The sequence below is a fragment of the Pezoporus wallicus genome, unplaced genomic scaffold (assembly GCF_028554395.1).
Source record: "Pezoporus wallicus isolate ANWC-B61680 ecotype Strahan unplaced genomic scaffold, APGP_CSIRO_Pwel_v1 contig_6472, whole genome shotgun sequence".
NCBI lineage: Eukaryota > Metazoa > Chordata > Aves > Psittaciformes > Psittacidae > Pezoporus > Pezoporus wallicus.
The window spans coordinates 148273-163742 of NW_026641049.1; the positions used below are offsets into that span (position 1 = coordinate 148273).

The window sequence follows — 15470 nt, forward strand, 5'->3', positions numbered from 1 at the left end:
TACATTGCTGTTTTGTTCAGCTCTTAAAAGCAAACATATCCAGTTGTTTCAAGAGATGCAGCCTGGCCTTGATTTGGAACCGAGAAATCAGAATGGTATCTGAAATGTTTTGTGAGGTCCTGATTTTGGTTTTCATAGTAGGTGGGAAAAAGGGCCACCTGAAGACTGCAGTATGTGCTGGAATAATGCATGTATCAACATGAATGAACTTCTAATAAATAATTTCCATTGTTTTCTTAACAATATACGGATGCTTAAGGATTCTGACACACTTGTGTCTGACCATACACTAGTCTGTGTGTCCTTATCACAGCACATGCTACTGAAGAAAGTTTCTCTATATCTGAAATAATGCTGTATTTGAAGTAAATGTAAGATAAAATGTTTGAAAAGCTCTCGAAATTCCCCAGGAAAAGCTCACTAGCATTGCCTGATGGGTAACAAATCTCCCACTTAAGTAATAGAGTGTGCAATTTTTTCTAATTTCTAATCTGTTACAGTTTCTCTTGGATATATGAGTCAAGTGCTTGCTGGAGACATCTAGATTTGACTAGATTGGGTTAAACCGTCTCCTGTAAGATGACTGTAACAGCCTTTCTCTGTGTAAAAGGCGCTCCTTGTTCCCCTCAGGATCTAGCCTCAGCTGCTTCATAATGAGGATTCTGCTGTTGTCTTCTGTGGAAATTGTTTGACTAGAAACAGAGCAATGGGAATACTGTGGTGTCCTAGTTTCCCTGACCCTGTTTTGCTGCCTTGTGCCTGGAAGTCAGGGATGTATTCTGCACCACTACAGAAATTTTTGCCAAAGCTTTTCTTTTAAATATACATCTTAATGTTCAGTTATGCATTAAAATATTTTAAGGGAGTGCTAAGGTGCCCAACTGTACTGTGTAGATTGTGGTGGTTTTACCTCCACAGGATCCAAATGGAACCATATTGATTAGTTCTGGGCTCCAATTTACCTAATAGTTATTTTTTTCTCAGTATCTATGCATTGCCTAGAAGCAGTTCTCTGTAAGGCTCAACAGTTGAACACTATGGAACACCACCCCTGACATACAGCAGGAAAAAGTCAGTATCTGCTTTCTCCAAAGTGCATTTCAAGGGGCAATCCATATTCGCTTTAGAATTAATCGTGCTGCCATTTTGCTTAATGAGGGCAAGTTTTGCTGTTGCTGGGTCTGTCCTTACGGACCTGTGTTCTTTACTAGTCACTTCATGGTTTTAGTTAGTTACATGACTGTTTGCTAACTAGATGAAAGTTGTAACTCCCAGAGTGATTCTCCAAGGGGGTAATACAATTTTTCACCTTGTACTATGTGCAGGAATGAAGCTGTTAGCTAGCTGTTAGCTGTGTTCTCTTTTCAGCCAGGCAGAAAGATTGTATTTCTTATCTTATGTTTATGCTGTTCTTGCCAAAAATATAACCACCTCTTCTTCAGAGAAATAGATTTTTACACCTGGGTTAAGTAGTTTGCTGAATTTCCTCTGACCTTTTGTGAATTATGTGAGGTTCTTTGCTTCTCTTTTCACTTACAGTATGTTGAAAATAAAATGTATAGATTGTACTCTTTAAGTAGTTAATAAAGGTCAAATTGCACAGGAAGAAACATTTGCAGTGTGAATTTTATTATTTTAGTAGTATTCCTGTGTCATTTTGGGGAGGAAAAAATATTTTCTGCATTTATTTTATGTTATTTTTTTAAATCAGAGGAGCAGCATATAAGTATCTTTCTAAAGAATTGCATTAGTTTTTAAATGAGACCTTCTGTTACTAATTTTGAATATATAGAATTATTTGTGTAGAGCTAGAAATGTCTTTATACATGTACATGCCCATTGTATGTAGGGTCTGTAAATGACTTCATGGAATAAGACAGCATTAAAGAACACTAATAGCTAGCCGATGCATTAGGATGTAGGGGTAATTGAGATTTACAGATTATTTGATAGCTGTGAGAAGCATAATTGAAAACTGATCAGAGAACTTATCCTAGTATCTGCCAATAACTGTCAGAATATAGCCATAAAACAGTCACTGGTGTTTAGGGGTCACTTATAATGTCATTTTAATGCACTATGCAAGGCAGAAAAATCTGTACTGTGTCAATGCATTGTACCTTAATAAAGACTAAAAGGCAACCACAGGCTGATGGTGCACTGTGGTGAGGAGGGCTTACTTCAGCACTAAATCATCCCTGTGTCAGTTGCTGGCACAGCTCATCTTTGTGTGTGTGGATTTTTAATGAGCTTTAAAGGTACAATAGGCTTTTACTTTTTATAGATATGCTTTTGTAGTTTGTTACTGGCATTACTGTAGATTTAAGCAAATTTTAAGAAGTAGCGATTGTTTTTTTGGGGCGCGAGGATTGCTTTTATATGACTTTTTTAAACTAAGGACAGATGTGTGTTGACTGTGTAGATTATATATTTCATTGATCCCCTCCCCCTGCAATGTTGCTATGCATTGCACTACTGCATGTGTAGTAAAACCTGATATTCTTAGAATATGTGGTTTCTTTAAAGTTCAGTGCACCTTTCATGTCCCTAATTAAGCCGAAAAATATGGTGTTCTGTGAATGTAAAAGATGGAAAAATGATTTTTCAATCAGCTAAGACCAAGCAAATTTCACAGCAGACATTTCATTTGTCTGTTCAGCTGGGAGCATAATACAGTGTGGGCAGTTCCCATAAAACACATGTAAGCATGTGCCTTTTCTGGCATTGGTGAGAAAAATCTCTGAAGGAAAGGTCTAATCAATTATTTAATTGCAGTTACTGTTCCCTTCACCCCATAATTGCTTAATGGGGTACCTGTCAGTGTCTTTGAGAAGAGTAGCTGCCTGCTTCAAGGTGTAGAACCTCATTTGCTATAGGACCTTGGTGATAAATAGGAAAAGGGGCTTCTACCTGGGCTGCAGAATGTGTAGGAATACTTTGTAAAATGCGAACTCACTCCTCTAAATGAGATAACAAGGTTTTATTGAGGGACAAAGTCAGTAAAGCAAAAGCAACAGCTCTGGGCGCATGACCATAGCCAGAGGCACACTGATTAGTATTTGTTACAGGTTTATATACTTTCACTATTGCATTAGTCATATACATATTCATAATTCCTTCATATAGGCGGGGAATCATAAGTCTCCTCCTCTTGGCATCTGCGCATTGCTCTCCGGTGATTGTGGGCAGGGGTCTTGAGGATGAAGTAAGCAGTCTTCATCACCAGTGTACTTTTCACCTTTGGCACAGTTGGATGCCCCAGTAATCACACAACTAGCTGAAACCAGACATATCTGTAATTCTAGCAAAAATTTACTATCAACTAGCAATTAGCAACTAGCAATAACTAGCAAAGATTTAGAACATTGTGACCTTCCTGCAAAATTTATTGCAGGATGGGCAGACAAGCAGTATCCCAAGCTAGCAGATGTTTGGGAGGCTCTGTCTCTAAATTAACTGATAATGAGAAGGATGGTGTGAAATAACTCATTCATGTTTAGTGGGGCCACTAAATCCTGTTATCTCACCACAGACTTACAACACAAACATTGTTCTTTAAAGCTAAAGGTACTTTAGAAGACTAGCGTGAAACAATTTACCCATGTTTAGTGGGGCCACTAAATTCCACAGACAACACAAACATTGTTCTCTTTCTACAACCTAAGTTAAGCTAAAAAGTACTTCAACTCTATGTTTTCCAGGCCCTAGGTTTTCTTAAATCAACTCCCCCCCCCCCCCCCTTTTACCTTTACATATTCTTTTGCTATGTGACTCCTTTTTGCTCAAGAGTTCTCGCCATTTTCAACTTTTTGTCTAATCTGTGTCCTTAGCGAGCTTTGTTTCTGTTATTGTGGACTCATACAGTTATATCTACATAGCCACATGTATGATTTGGGAAAGCCAATACATTTATGTGTTTATCACGCTTCCCAGGCATTGCCCTGTGTATGTGTGTTCACTGCTGTATCTCACAGTTAATTATATGTGAATTTGGAATATATTGATGCTTATCTGCATGTAAAGAATTAAGAATAAATTACATAGGGGCATTGTAAAGAGGTTTTTTTTTGGTGGGGTTTTGTTTTTTGTTTTTTTGGTACTGTTGCATTTTGTACCTGGCTTGCGGTTCCAAACAGTTCTTTGACTTAATTTTATGATACAATTGTTAGGGCAATGATGTGAAGCCAAATTCCAAGCACTAGATATTGTTGCTTGAAGAAACGAAGTGTCATTTTCCTGGCTGTGACATTTCTGAAGTGGCTGAATGTGGTAGAAGTGTCCCTTTGTCTAAGTAACTGCTGCATTTGTATGAAGATTTATTGGCAAATGTTTTAATGTCATAGAAGCTGGCATTTCCAGTGGTCTTGCCAAGGGACAAATCTCCCTTTCTCTGAGGCAGTACAAATCAAATCAGATAAGACTGAGTTCTTTCTTATAATTGTAAAAGTTCTGCCAAATCTGTTTAATATTGAGATACCCACTTGCATTTGGCAAGTGTTGGTGTCCAGAAAAAAACACATTATATTTATCAACTTTTGTTAAAGTTAACCAACAGTTCATTTTTGCATCTGAAATGATTTTCAGTACGTTTTATTTCTATTAAAAAATCCTACTGCAGTCAACATCATATTGGAGACTACAAGTGCCCTTAAGGACTTGTACATTAAGATACTTAGAAAAAAAAAGAAAAGCAGGACTTTCTCTGCAAATTAGATGTCATGAGTGTTAATATGACATTGTTAATAACTCGATGACATTAAATATCCCTGATGAATTTGCAATTAAATTCATGTGAGTCATGTGAGGGAATTTATTTGAGGAGGGAGTTGGTCAAGGGATATAAAGTTCGGCAAGGTATGGATCAGTCAAACGTGCTGGACCATGGCTACACACACAGGCTAAGCTCTCAGGACCTTGTGATTGTTCTGCTTTTAACTAGGCTGTCACAGCTGGCCTGCTGTAGGATGCTCTGGTACACTGTTGTTTTATATAAATCAACAATGAAACGTGGCTGTGGGGGAGGAAAATTGTTGTTACTGTTGGATTGTGGCTTTTTTAACTGGGATTTTTTTACATATTGTTATTCCACTAGCATTTGGATTCAGAGGCATAATATTGTGTGTGCTCATGTCTTCTGCACTATTACTGTTAAGGAATGAAAAGATATTTAATTTTTTTTAATTAGGTTTTAATTTATATAATATAATTACATTAATAAATTTAAATTGCACTAAAAATTCAAGTGCCTGGTTGGCAGAGTATATTATGGGTGATATTATGAAATGTAAATTATTTGCTCGTATATTTACTTGCAGGGAGGGAGCAACTCCCAGCTGATTGGCATACCTCCTCTTATCAGGAAGACTTGTGTTAACACAAAAGATAAGGCCAGAAGCAATGAGAGCTGGGCTCAGGTCTCCTGTAATCTTTGTCATATTGTTAGCTAGTGTGAAGTGAGCATTTTTCACTTGAGTAGCTGCTACATACATATGACAGTAATATGCAAGTAATTACTCTTTCAGGGCTTGCAGCTGTAGGACTGTGTCCTACATTGGAGACTTTTGTCTTGGCAACCTTCTCCCTGGGATTTCAGTCTGCATTTACAACTGTGCTTCTGCATCTTCTCAACACTATTTCAGGCAGCTTTGAAGAACGCTGTGGGAATTTCTGATCCCATAGCAGAGAGGAGGAATGCAGATGACATTGTTCCAAGATTATTGTGCATTTTCTGTTTAATTCCATCAGATATGTTTGAGTACCGCTGGGATCTTTTTTGGTTTTTTGAAAGTATATATGAATTTGCACAAGGAGATGTAGACTTTTTTTTTTTGTAACACTGTAGAGAATCAAATGAGCACGGCTGATAAGTTTTTGCTGTGTATGCAGTAAACAGTAACAAATTGAGGCCAGTGTATCTTTTCTCATGTACAGCTCATTTTTTGCTTGAATATATGGCATCCTTTATAATAGATCTAAAGAAATACTCAGAGAGGCTGTACTTGCATGTCTTCACTATATACTGGGTTGTTGTTTTTGTTTTTTTTTTATTTGTTCTCTGCCTCTTAAGGCCTTTCCATTTAAATCAAGGTCAATGATAGAAATCTCTTGGTGTAATGTCAATGTCAATTATAGAGGAGTTAATTAAATTGGATTATGGTTTTAGGTAGACAAATATCAAATAAACTTAGCCTAACATTTGACCTAAATAGAAATGCATGTTCATTATTAATGTACTTGAAAAATCCAGGTATGAAGTAGTGCAGTGGTGTTGAATAGTAGTATGTCTGTAACTGAAATACTGGAAAATTGATGTTGTTTGAAGCATTTTAACAGTGGTTTGTGATACTTTTATGTTGTGATAATAACTTAGTTTCACACTGGATATAACATGGTATTCTGTCTGTTTTAATGCACCTGCTGTCTATGACAGTTTATTTGCAACTGTTGAGCATTTTGAGACTGTTGTTCAAGCCGAATTATTGTTTTCAACATACTGCTCAGTCATTGTGATTATGATCTTTGTAAGACACTCTAGGTACCCTAAAGGAATGTCAGATCCTCTAATTAGCAGTAGACAAATACTACTTGGAAGGTGCAGTACAGAACAGTGAAAACTAGGCCAGAACTGTAAATCTGGTGGGAGGTGATTAAAACAAAGTGTCTGGATGCATTTGTTTACTTTTTACACATGTAATAATAAATGTGCCATCCTACAGTACATAGACATGAGGCACCTCTGTAGAATTCAAGGTGCATCTTTAAATGTGTGACCCAAGCCAAGGTTTGCACTTGAATGAGAAGCCCATCTGTATTATCTGTGTAATAGTGCAGTGCACTTGCAAAGGCACATCAAATCTTATGTTGTCACAGATGCATTGTTCAAGCTTAAACAAAAAGGGGAAAAATTACTTTGTAAATTTGATTTGTTTGTGGTTGGTTGTTTTTTTTTAACTCAGGTATTATATTTTCTGAGCTTGGTAAACAATTTTTGGTATCTTTGTGTATCATCTTTTCCTTCTTCCTTTGAGCTTCCTTATTCTCTGGGGTATGTAATTGTGTGATTACCCCTTTTTTTTGGCCACAACTTACCTTTGTTGAGAGAGAGAGAGACACTGTACAGTGAACTAATAGCCAAGGCATAAACTCTAGGATTTTTTTATAAATTTATTTTCCTTAGTTATGATGTGTTATGACCTCCTTTCTTTCTTTTAATAGGATCTGTTTTTATGCTGAAAGTTCAAGTAAATGACATAGGCAGTCATCAGTACCTGCGACAAGCAGTTGTAGAAGTGTTTGTTAACTACACAAAGACAAATTCTACTCTTACTGGAAGCAATGGAGCAGTATTAATAAAAGTTCCATACAAATTAGGAGTAAGCCTAACTATTGTATCATACAAGGATGGCTACATGTTAACACCTTTGCCTTGGAAGACTGGGAGAATGCCAAGTACGTAAGCGTCTTATAGTCCTATTATTAAACCCTATCTGTCAGTAATTAAATGTCTCTCTTTCTCAGCAGTCTGGGTAGTTACTGTCAACTGAAAATGACTGATGTCAGTCAAGGGAGATGGTGCCTGTCAAAGCAGATGTAAGGTCAAATGGTCTGTTAGACTAATCAAAATTCTCATTACTATAAAACAGAAAATAGCCCTTTTTAACTCTCAGTAGGTTATATTGTGGTAGTGTGAGTGTGTTCCAAGAAATTGTTTACCTAGACTCAAATGGTAATGTGTTTTGACAAAAGTCATACAGTCTTTAGTAATTCCTGGACTGCTGGTGCTTTGAGTCCTGAGTAGCGGGTGTCACCTTGTTGTTGCAGCTTCCTTTCAGCAGTGTTTCCTCATGAGTTTTCCTTTTAACTATTTCTTGTTCTTAAAAATTGTATGGTTTTTTGTTCTTTTTTTTTAAAGAAGTGGGATCTTAAGAATTCCAGGCACTTGTTTATCTAGAAGGCATAAGACAATAGCAAACACACAACAAAGGCCTTCCTGCCTAACCACTAAAATTCCTGCTCTGGACAGCAGGACTGATTTATTTATCTAGTCTTCATATATACTTTTTAACCATTCTATTCACTATTCCTTCAGAATCAGATATCTTGCAGGATTTTTTTCAGTTTCACAGTGTAACAGATATTATTACTTTCCACAGTATACTCTTCTGTGACGCTTTCATTATTCCCACAAAATCAAGCTAATATGTGGCTGTTTGAAGATACTGTCTTAATTACTGGAAAACTGTCTGGTAAGTTCAGGCTATGCAGACTATAATCTAAACACTTTGTGACAACCATCTGTACATATACAAAAAAAATTTAAGCATGTTCACATCTTCATGTAATGCTTATCTCAAAACCAGATTTTCAGTTAAGTGTGCATCTGTACGTGTGGCTGTGACAAGTGCTAGACATACACAGAGCATGGAGAAAATGGGTGAAAACAGGTTTTTATACTAAATGGATTTCTGAACAGTAATAAAATAAGTTTTTGTGTATTTTACCATTTCTGAGACAAAATTTCACTCTTTTATAGATGCCAAATCTCGACCAAGTGTTCAGTTTCCAAAATTTTTAATAAAGCTTCCAACAAATCGACATATTACGAATGTTACTGCCTATCTGACAGTGCCAGAGCAGTTTTTGAAAGTAGACAGCTTTGTCTATTCAACAGGAATTCTTCTAAGTAAATCAGGTATGTAAATATGTTGTTGAAGAATTTTTTTTTAAGGAAGAAATCTTCTAATTATAATGAATATGAGTGTTAACAGAAAAACGTATGCTTAAATAAAAAGGGCCTGAACTTGCTTCCATTGCATTAAAGCTTTGTTCTATAAATACGTCAGGTGAGTAATTAATGTCACTTTTTCTCTTACTCCATGCAGTATTACAACATAGCATATCTTACTAAACTGAAATACTCCTTCAGAATCTGCTTTTCACGTATATATATGTATGTATATAAGGTGTTTACTAAACATATGTATATAGATATATATACACACACTTATATACATATAAGGTGTTTAGTAAACACCTTAAAAATACAGTTATGGTCAGTGTGTAAACTAGATGAACCTAAAGAAGTAAGAGGAACTGCAGCAGTTGACTTCAGCTGTGGGGTTTTCTGCATCTTCACTAAAATGGCTGCCCCTAGGAGCTTTACACCTAGCATAAAAATTGTATGGAAGCTCATGTTTAGCTCATGGACAGTTAATCTGTATGAGCCTGTTTTAAATGAAGTAGTCACTGTGTATACAGAGTACAGCTGTAATAACCTTTTCTGTGCATTTGTTTCACTGGAGAAGCAGTAAGTAGTTTCATGCTTGTATGCAGTTGGATCTTTCAGTATTTGTCATTCTACAGATTTTTTTTTTAGTATTTGCATAAATACAGTCTCTGGTAGATAGTACTGTGTGCAGCTTCATCTTTCTTCTGTTCTTCTATTCCCAGTTGAACTGAAGCCATGAGGCTCTTAAATTCATAGCAGCACATAAGGAAGCCACTACATAACTTGTTTGAACTTGTCATGCTCATTTAATTTTAATCAAATTTTTTAAAAACTTTTCTTACTTTTATTTCACCTCTTTACATGTAAAGTATAAGAGAATAAACAGCATTTCTTCTCTTCAGGTTTTCCTTTTAATCTGTCATGTGTTCTAAATTATTCGTATACTCCTAAAGGAATAAGCTTGCTTTTAGGGCAGGTGGAAGCTAATTGATATCTGATGCACCAGGTTTTTTCTCACAGCCAGCTTCTTACAGCTTCCATCAATTTAACAGTGTTCTGGTACTTAATAATTCTATTTCGGCTTCTTTCATCATACTGTCATATGGTGCATTCTGAAGTATTTGCAAATTAGCGTTACGGAAAACAAAACAAACTTTCAGGCTTCATTGTAAAACTCTGTATATGCAACGTTTTCTTTGAGTGTTCTGACAAGCCTCATGATTAACTATTCAGTTAATTATAACTGCCAAGGTAGAAAGTTAATCCTTACAGGAAAGTTTTCAGAGGACTGGTCAACTAAGGAAAAATGCAGCATATATTTGTATATGGCTTCAGTTTGATTCAGTGTTACATATATTGCAATTATACAAAAAATCTTTATCTGTATTTTATCATAGGATAGCTGTTTTGCAATCACCTTATCTGAGGGCTAAAAACCTTCTTCCCTCACACCCAAGCCAGATTTTGCCTCACTGTTGTTTCTGCAGTCATCATTAAACCTGTATGTCAAAAGTCTGTTTCACTTTTACAGATTTGGTATAGAAATGACTGGGGTTTATTTTAATCGCATTTTGAAAGTCCAGAATAGAAAAATGTTGATTTTTATTTCACTGAGTTGTGATATCTACTGTGTAGCTGGATGTGAATGGGGGGCTCACTTCTAGTTACAATTAGGATATACTCTTAATTATAAATATATATTTTTAAATACACTATGAATGGAGAATTATAGCCAAGCTATTTCTCACGTATAGGTTTCAAAAGCATGGAATTAACTCCTCTTGCTGCAATATGTGTAAATATTCGTTTAACTGGGAAAGAACTAAAAGTAAATGGTCCCATTCAGATTACACTTCCTCTTCCCACAAGTACTGTAAAATCAGGAGATGCTGTACCTGCATGGGCATTTGATATGAAAACTGGTAAGTGGACTAAGTTATTTGTTATTCTGCCTTTTGGCACATGTATATAGTTTTGGCCACATAACACTGTATGTCATGGAAGAGGGACTGCACTAATGTATGAGCTGGTGATAAATAGTTGCAAATTTTTTTAGATTGATTAGCTTGAATTGTTCAAATGAATTTCCCTGCTTTCATTAGTTCAAAAAGCTTTGGTAAAATTCATTAGCATTCCTATTGAACAAATTTTTAAATAAATGGATTTTTATTTTGATGGGAGGCTAAGGATTCAGGGGACATACATTTTAGGTGATGTTAAATTTTAAGCCAGGTAATTTTGTAAATGCCTTTTTAAAAGAAAATCAGACTTAAAGATTTGGATGTTTTTTTCCTGGAGTATAACTGTAAAGATCCTTTGACACTAAAACTGGAATAGATAATACTTCAGTTAACAAAAGCATTTCAGAAAATGAAATTAAGGCAAAATAAGAGTTATCAAAGGGAACAACATTGTTCTTACAGTATATATTGAAAGAGAAGCCTGAAGATTAGACATTCTACACCTTTTGTCAGCCGTTCACGTCTAATTTTAGTCCATAGTAAGTAATGAGGTAGATACACTTATCCCGTTTAGATGTGCATACACACCTAATACAGGACGAGCGTACTGATAGTCTTACATTGTACCTTATAATTTCCATCACAGTTTGGCTTGAAACATGCAAGTGAGTGAAGAGGTAAGTGTTTTACTTCTTATTAAGTTAAACAGCTGTTATTCAACTGTTAGAAGTACAACAGGGGATGCCGACTCTAACAGGTGTTGTTTACATCTTCAAGAAACAAATCTATCATCTTAATGAAGAAGCAAAGAACACTGAATTATGTTAATAAAAATTACTAGGTTGTCTTTTGGGATGAGAGTGACTAGAGTAACTTTTGGAATAGATTAAATCTATCTATACACCTAGAAGACTTCAGAGGGGTGACTCAAGAAAGGATTTTAGTCTGACATGGTGAAATAGCACAAGGGGGTTTAATTTCTTGCTGCCACAGCCACTTTTGCCAGCTCCATTGTTCATCTGTACCTGTGCTGAGCTGTTTTATCTCACTAAATGGATAACTGGTGTTACTACACAGTGTTATTAAAACAAAAAGTTGACAGAGCAGCTCATTGCAGGGTCAGGTTAGAGTATAAACCAGTGTAAGATGTGTATGTGGGTATTGAGGGACCTACTCAACAGGCCTATGTAGGCATGTTGGCCTTGGTACAGCAAAAGCAGGAGCGTGGCATGCTGATCCAATACAACTGAGACAGTTGTTTTTTAGCTGTCAGATGGTGTGTTCTCTGATAGAGGTGAATTGTTTATAGTGGGTGCTCATTGAGGTGTAGTGTTTGCATGGAGCGTTCATTGATGCTTGCTGATGAGAGGACTAGGAGGGCTGTGGACAAGGAGAGGGACTTTTGGGGCATAACTGACTTCTGCTTTTTCTTCTGTTTCCTCATCTCTTCTCTGCAGTGAAAATTTGGAACTGTATTTCTTGTTCTGGAGGTTTATTCTTAAATATGTTTCTTTGATGTTTACCTTTGATTTGAGATGTGCAAAACAACTTTTTTCTAAGATAACTTAGTAACAGCAAGGTATTTCTTAGTCAAGGTTCTGGTGACTGCAGACAGTTGAACACCTCAGCTCTCCAGCAAGCATTCAAGAGAGTATGTAAGTAACGGTAGGCCTCCACCTGAGCTGAATGGAGGCCTATTGTTTCACTGAATAATGAGGATTTGGTATCCTAGATGTAGTGTGTGGGATGGTCCCCAGCAGTATCTTGAAACACTCTTTTAAACACTGAAGTCCTTGGATAATATGTCATAATGGTAATCAGAGCTTCCATGTCAGTATTAATAGTGGTAAGGGAGCAGGTCTGTGTTTGAAGTTGTGTAGACTAATCTATATGCATCAGAAAAAAAGATAGAAACTGCTTTTATGTGTCTGCTTGTGCAGTGTTCCGTGGGGTTACTTGAAGTGTAATAGTACTAAGACTGTTCCTGGAAAATGAGGTTTTCTAATTATGTTCCAGCTGCTGTAAATGCAGAATTTGTTTATGTATATTGAATGTGGCTTCCTTCTTTTTCTTTCTAAGTATTTTGCCTCATTAGTACCAGAAGTACTTTGTGGATTTTAATAGAATTAAAAAAAAAAAATGGCAAGCTTGCATTGCAACATTAAATTGAGAACAATATTGCGCTGCTTGGCAGTAAATGGTAGAGGATATGTGCTTACTCATAAAACACATCTTAGTGTTTTTCTTATTATGTACTATTTTCTATGCAGTATACTGTGGAAGAGATAATCTGCTGAAGACGACAGCAAAGATTATATAGCTTCTTGCACATTTGTTCAGTTAAGATAGAACTTCTGGAGACCTAAAATTTTTTATTGCCTTTTGTATGTGGTGGTTTGCGTAGGTTTTATATATGTCTGTAAGTAGCCTACCCTCAATACTTCTAAAACAATGGTTTTACAGTATGGCAGCATCTTGCCTTAGAGTTGAGAGGACAGAATTTGGGGACCTGTTGTTGCCGCCATATGAGAGTTAGGGATAGAAGACTTTTCTGGTTGGTTTTGCTCCTGAATCTGGAGAAGAGGATTTCCAGGTAACTGAGTAACCACCTCTTTGAGGGCTCTAGGTGGCTGCTGCTGTTTGCCTCTGCCAGCTGTCACAAATTATCAGAAGGCTGCAAGTTTTACTGCTGAATGATATTTTGTGTGTGTGTGTGTGTGTGTGCGTATGCACATGGCATGTGTCACTTCTCAGATTCCTCCTGTATGGTAGATTTTTCCTTTCACTTTGCTGAAAGAAAGATCTTGGAGGAAAATCAAAATTATAGGGCTTATATGAATTATACTTTTTGTGTGCTTTGTTTAGTGTTATTTTAAGAAAGCTGGTGGTTCTTGTGCCTTCTTAGTATTTGCAGTTTGAAAATGTAAGGTTGTTTATATGAGGTTGTTTTCTGTCCTTGGAATTTCGCAGATGGGCCACAATAAATGTGTTCAAATGTAGCTCTGTCTTTTCTACTACATGGTTTATTAATTGTGGAAGCTGGCATACTGTAATACCTGTCTTTTGCATAGCTAAAGAGATGGTGTGGAATCTGCATCTTAATAGACATTCCTTGGGTTAACTGAACTGTTACTACCTTGCAGTAGGGAGGGGGAGAGAATTATTCAAGACAAACATTGTTTATCCTATTGTAGTTTATTAGATTAAAATGCTTTCCCTCGAAGTGCTGCTAGTTAATGTTAATTACCTGCTCCTTGATTTTTTATTTTTATTTTTTTTTTTAAGTCTTGGACCTCATACATGCTTAAGCTCATAGAACAGGATTTTTTGCATGATTTGTGTGCTTACCTGTGAAAGATATTTATAGAAAATAAATTACATTAATTAATTCTGGTAAATAATGTTGATGTTTTGTTTCAAAGTAAATGTCTACACAGGGAGTCCTGCAGTGAAATTACCAAGACAGAAAGTGTGCATGTTTAGCTAAGGTTGTGTAATAATGCATAGGTAAGAAGATTCTGTTTTTCTTGTGACCTTGTGTATTTTTGCTAACAGCTTAATCACTAATGGTTTGATCTATAGAAGATTGCTGCATGATCTGTGCAATATTTTGTCTTTCTTTTTTTTTTTTTTCCAGGTGCTTGGGTAAGCCACGGGCTAGGAATGGTAAAGGAAGCAGATGGTCAATTAGTATGGACATACACTGCTCAACACTTAGGCTACTGGATGGCAGCTCCACTGCCTGGAGCAAGAGGTATTGCAACAACTGGCAAAGAGATCACTGGCTAACCCAAGTAATAATACACTGTAAAGCTGTCAGTTTGATTGCTTTATTTAATAGCAGAAAGGGAAAAACAACATGCAGTTTGAACAGTTGGGTAACTTCTGTTTGTATCCTGATAGTGTGCCTTTGTGCATGTAACTGTTTCCTAGAAGTTCAGATACTTAAGGGGGAAAAGTCCAGACTGTATTTGAATTTACATGTTTATACTGTCTCTAATTTTTTGGGAGAAGCCTGCAAGGGAGCTGTGCCTATGGAGAGCTAGAAATCAACAGGACTGTATCCCTTACTGTAGAGGATCATGGATGACAGGAGGAAATACAGTGAAAAAATTAATCTTGGGTAGAACAGCCCCAGTGAATTCTCTTTTATGTAAACTTGTGGAATGTTTTGGAAATTCATATGTAGGGTTTCTTATCAGAGAACTAGGATGTCAAAAACATACCACTTTCTGACAGAAGCACTATGCAGAAAATATGGACCGTATTTCTAAATGGACACCTAATACAAGTGTAATTTGACTGGAATTGAGTAGATGTAATGTAAGGCTTTAATATTTGAGATGACCCTTTCAAGATGTATTACATTGTAACCACTGAATTCAGTTTGAAATAGCAAGGTGAAAAGGAAAGGATGAACATAGTGCCATAGCAACACAAAATTACTGAAAAAGTATAGTTTAATTTATTAGCTACAGCTCTGCATATGAAGTGGAATTGTTTTTGAGAGCTAACTCTTTTTTCGCTTGGCAACCTAGAATCCATTATTAGTGCGGTTTCCAAGGACATCACAGCGTATCACACAGTGTTTCTTACTGCTATCCTGGGAGGTACTGTTGTCATTATCATTGGATTTTTTGCTGTTCTTCTTTGTTACTGCAGGTAAGCAAAAATAAGCTCAGCATAAATGGAATTTCAGGTTGACAAAATAGTCTTTTGAAGTTGAGGCTTGTTTCTTTAGCTAAACTAAAATGCATAGCCTAATATTTCTTTAAAAATCA

The 15470-nt window shown here is 36.3% G+C and overlaps 1 protein-coding gene across 1 annotated transcript in view; it reads left to right on the plus strand.

The window, feature by feature from the left end:
• Positions 1 to 15470, plus strand: part of FAM171B (family with sequence similarity 171 member B) — a 34345-nt gene that overhangs the window by 17100 nt on the left and 1775 nt on the right. The window contains exons 2-7 of the mRNA XM_057421920.1: positions 7216 to 7449; positions 8154 to 8246; positions 8534 to 8692; positions 10483 to 10650; positions 14327 to 14443; positions 15228 to 15351. Of these exons, the coding sequence (XP_057277903.1) occupies positions 7216 to 7449; positions 8154 to 8246; positions 8534 to 8692; positions 10483 to 10650; positions 14327 to 14443; positions 15228 to 15351 (895 nt within the window). The remainder of the gene's footprint in view (positions 1 to 7215; positions 7450 to 8153; positions 8247 to 8533; positions 8693 to 10482; positions 10651 to 14326; positions 14444 to 15227; positions 15352 to 15470) is intronic.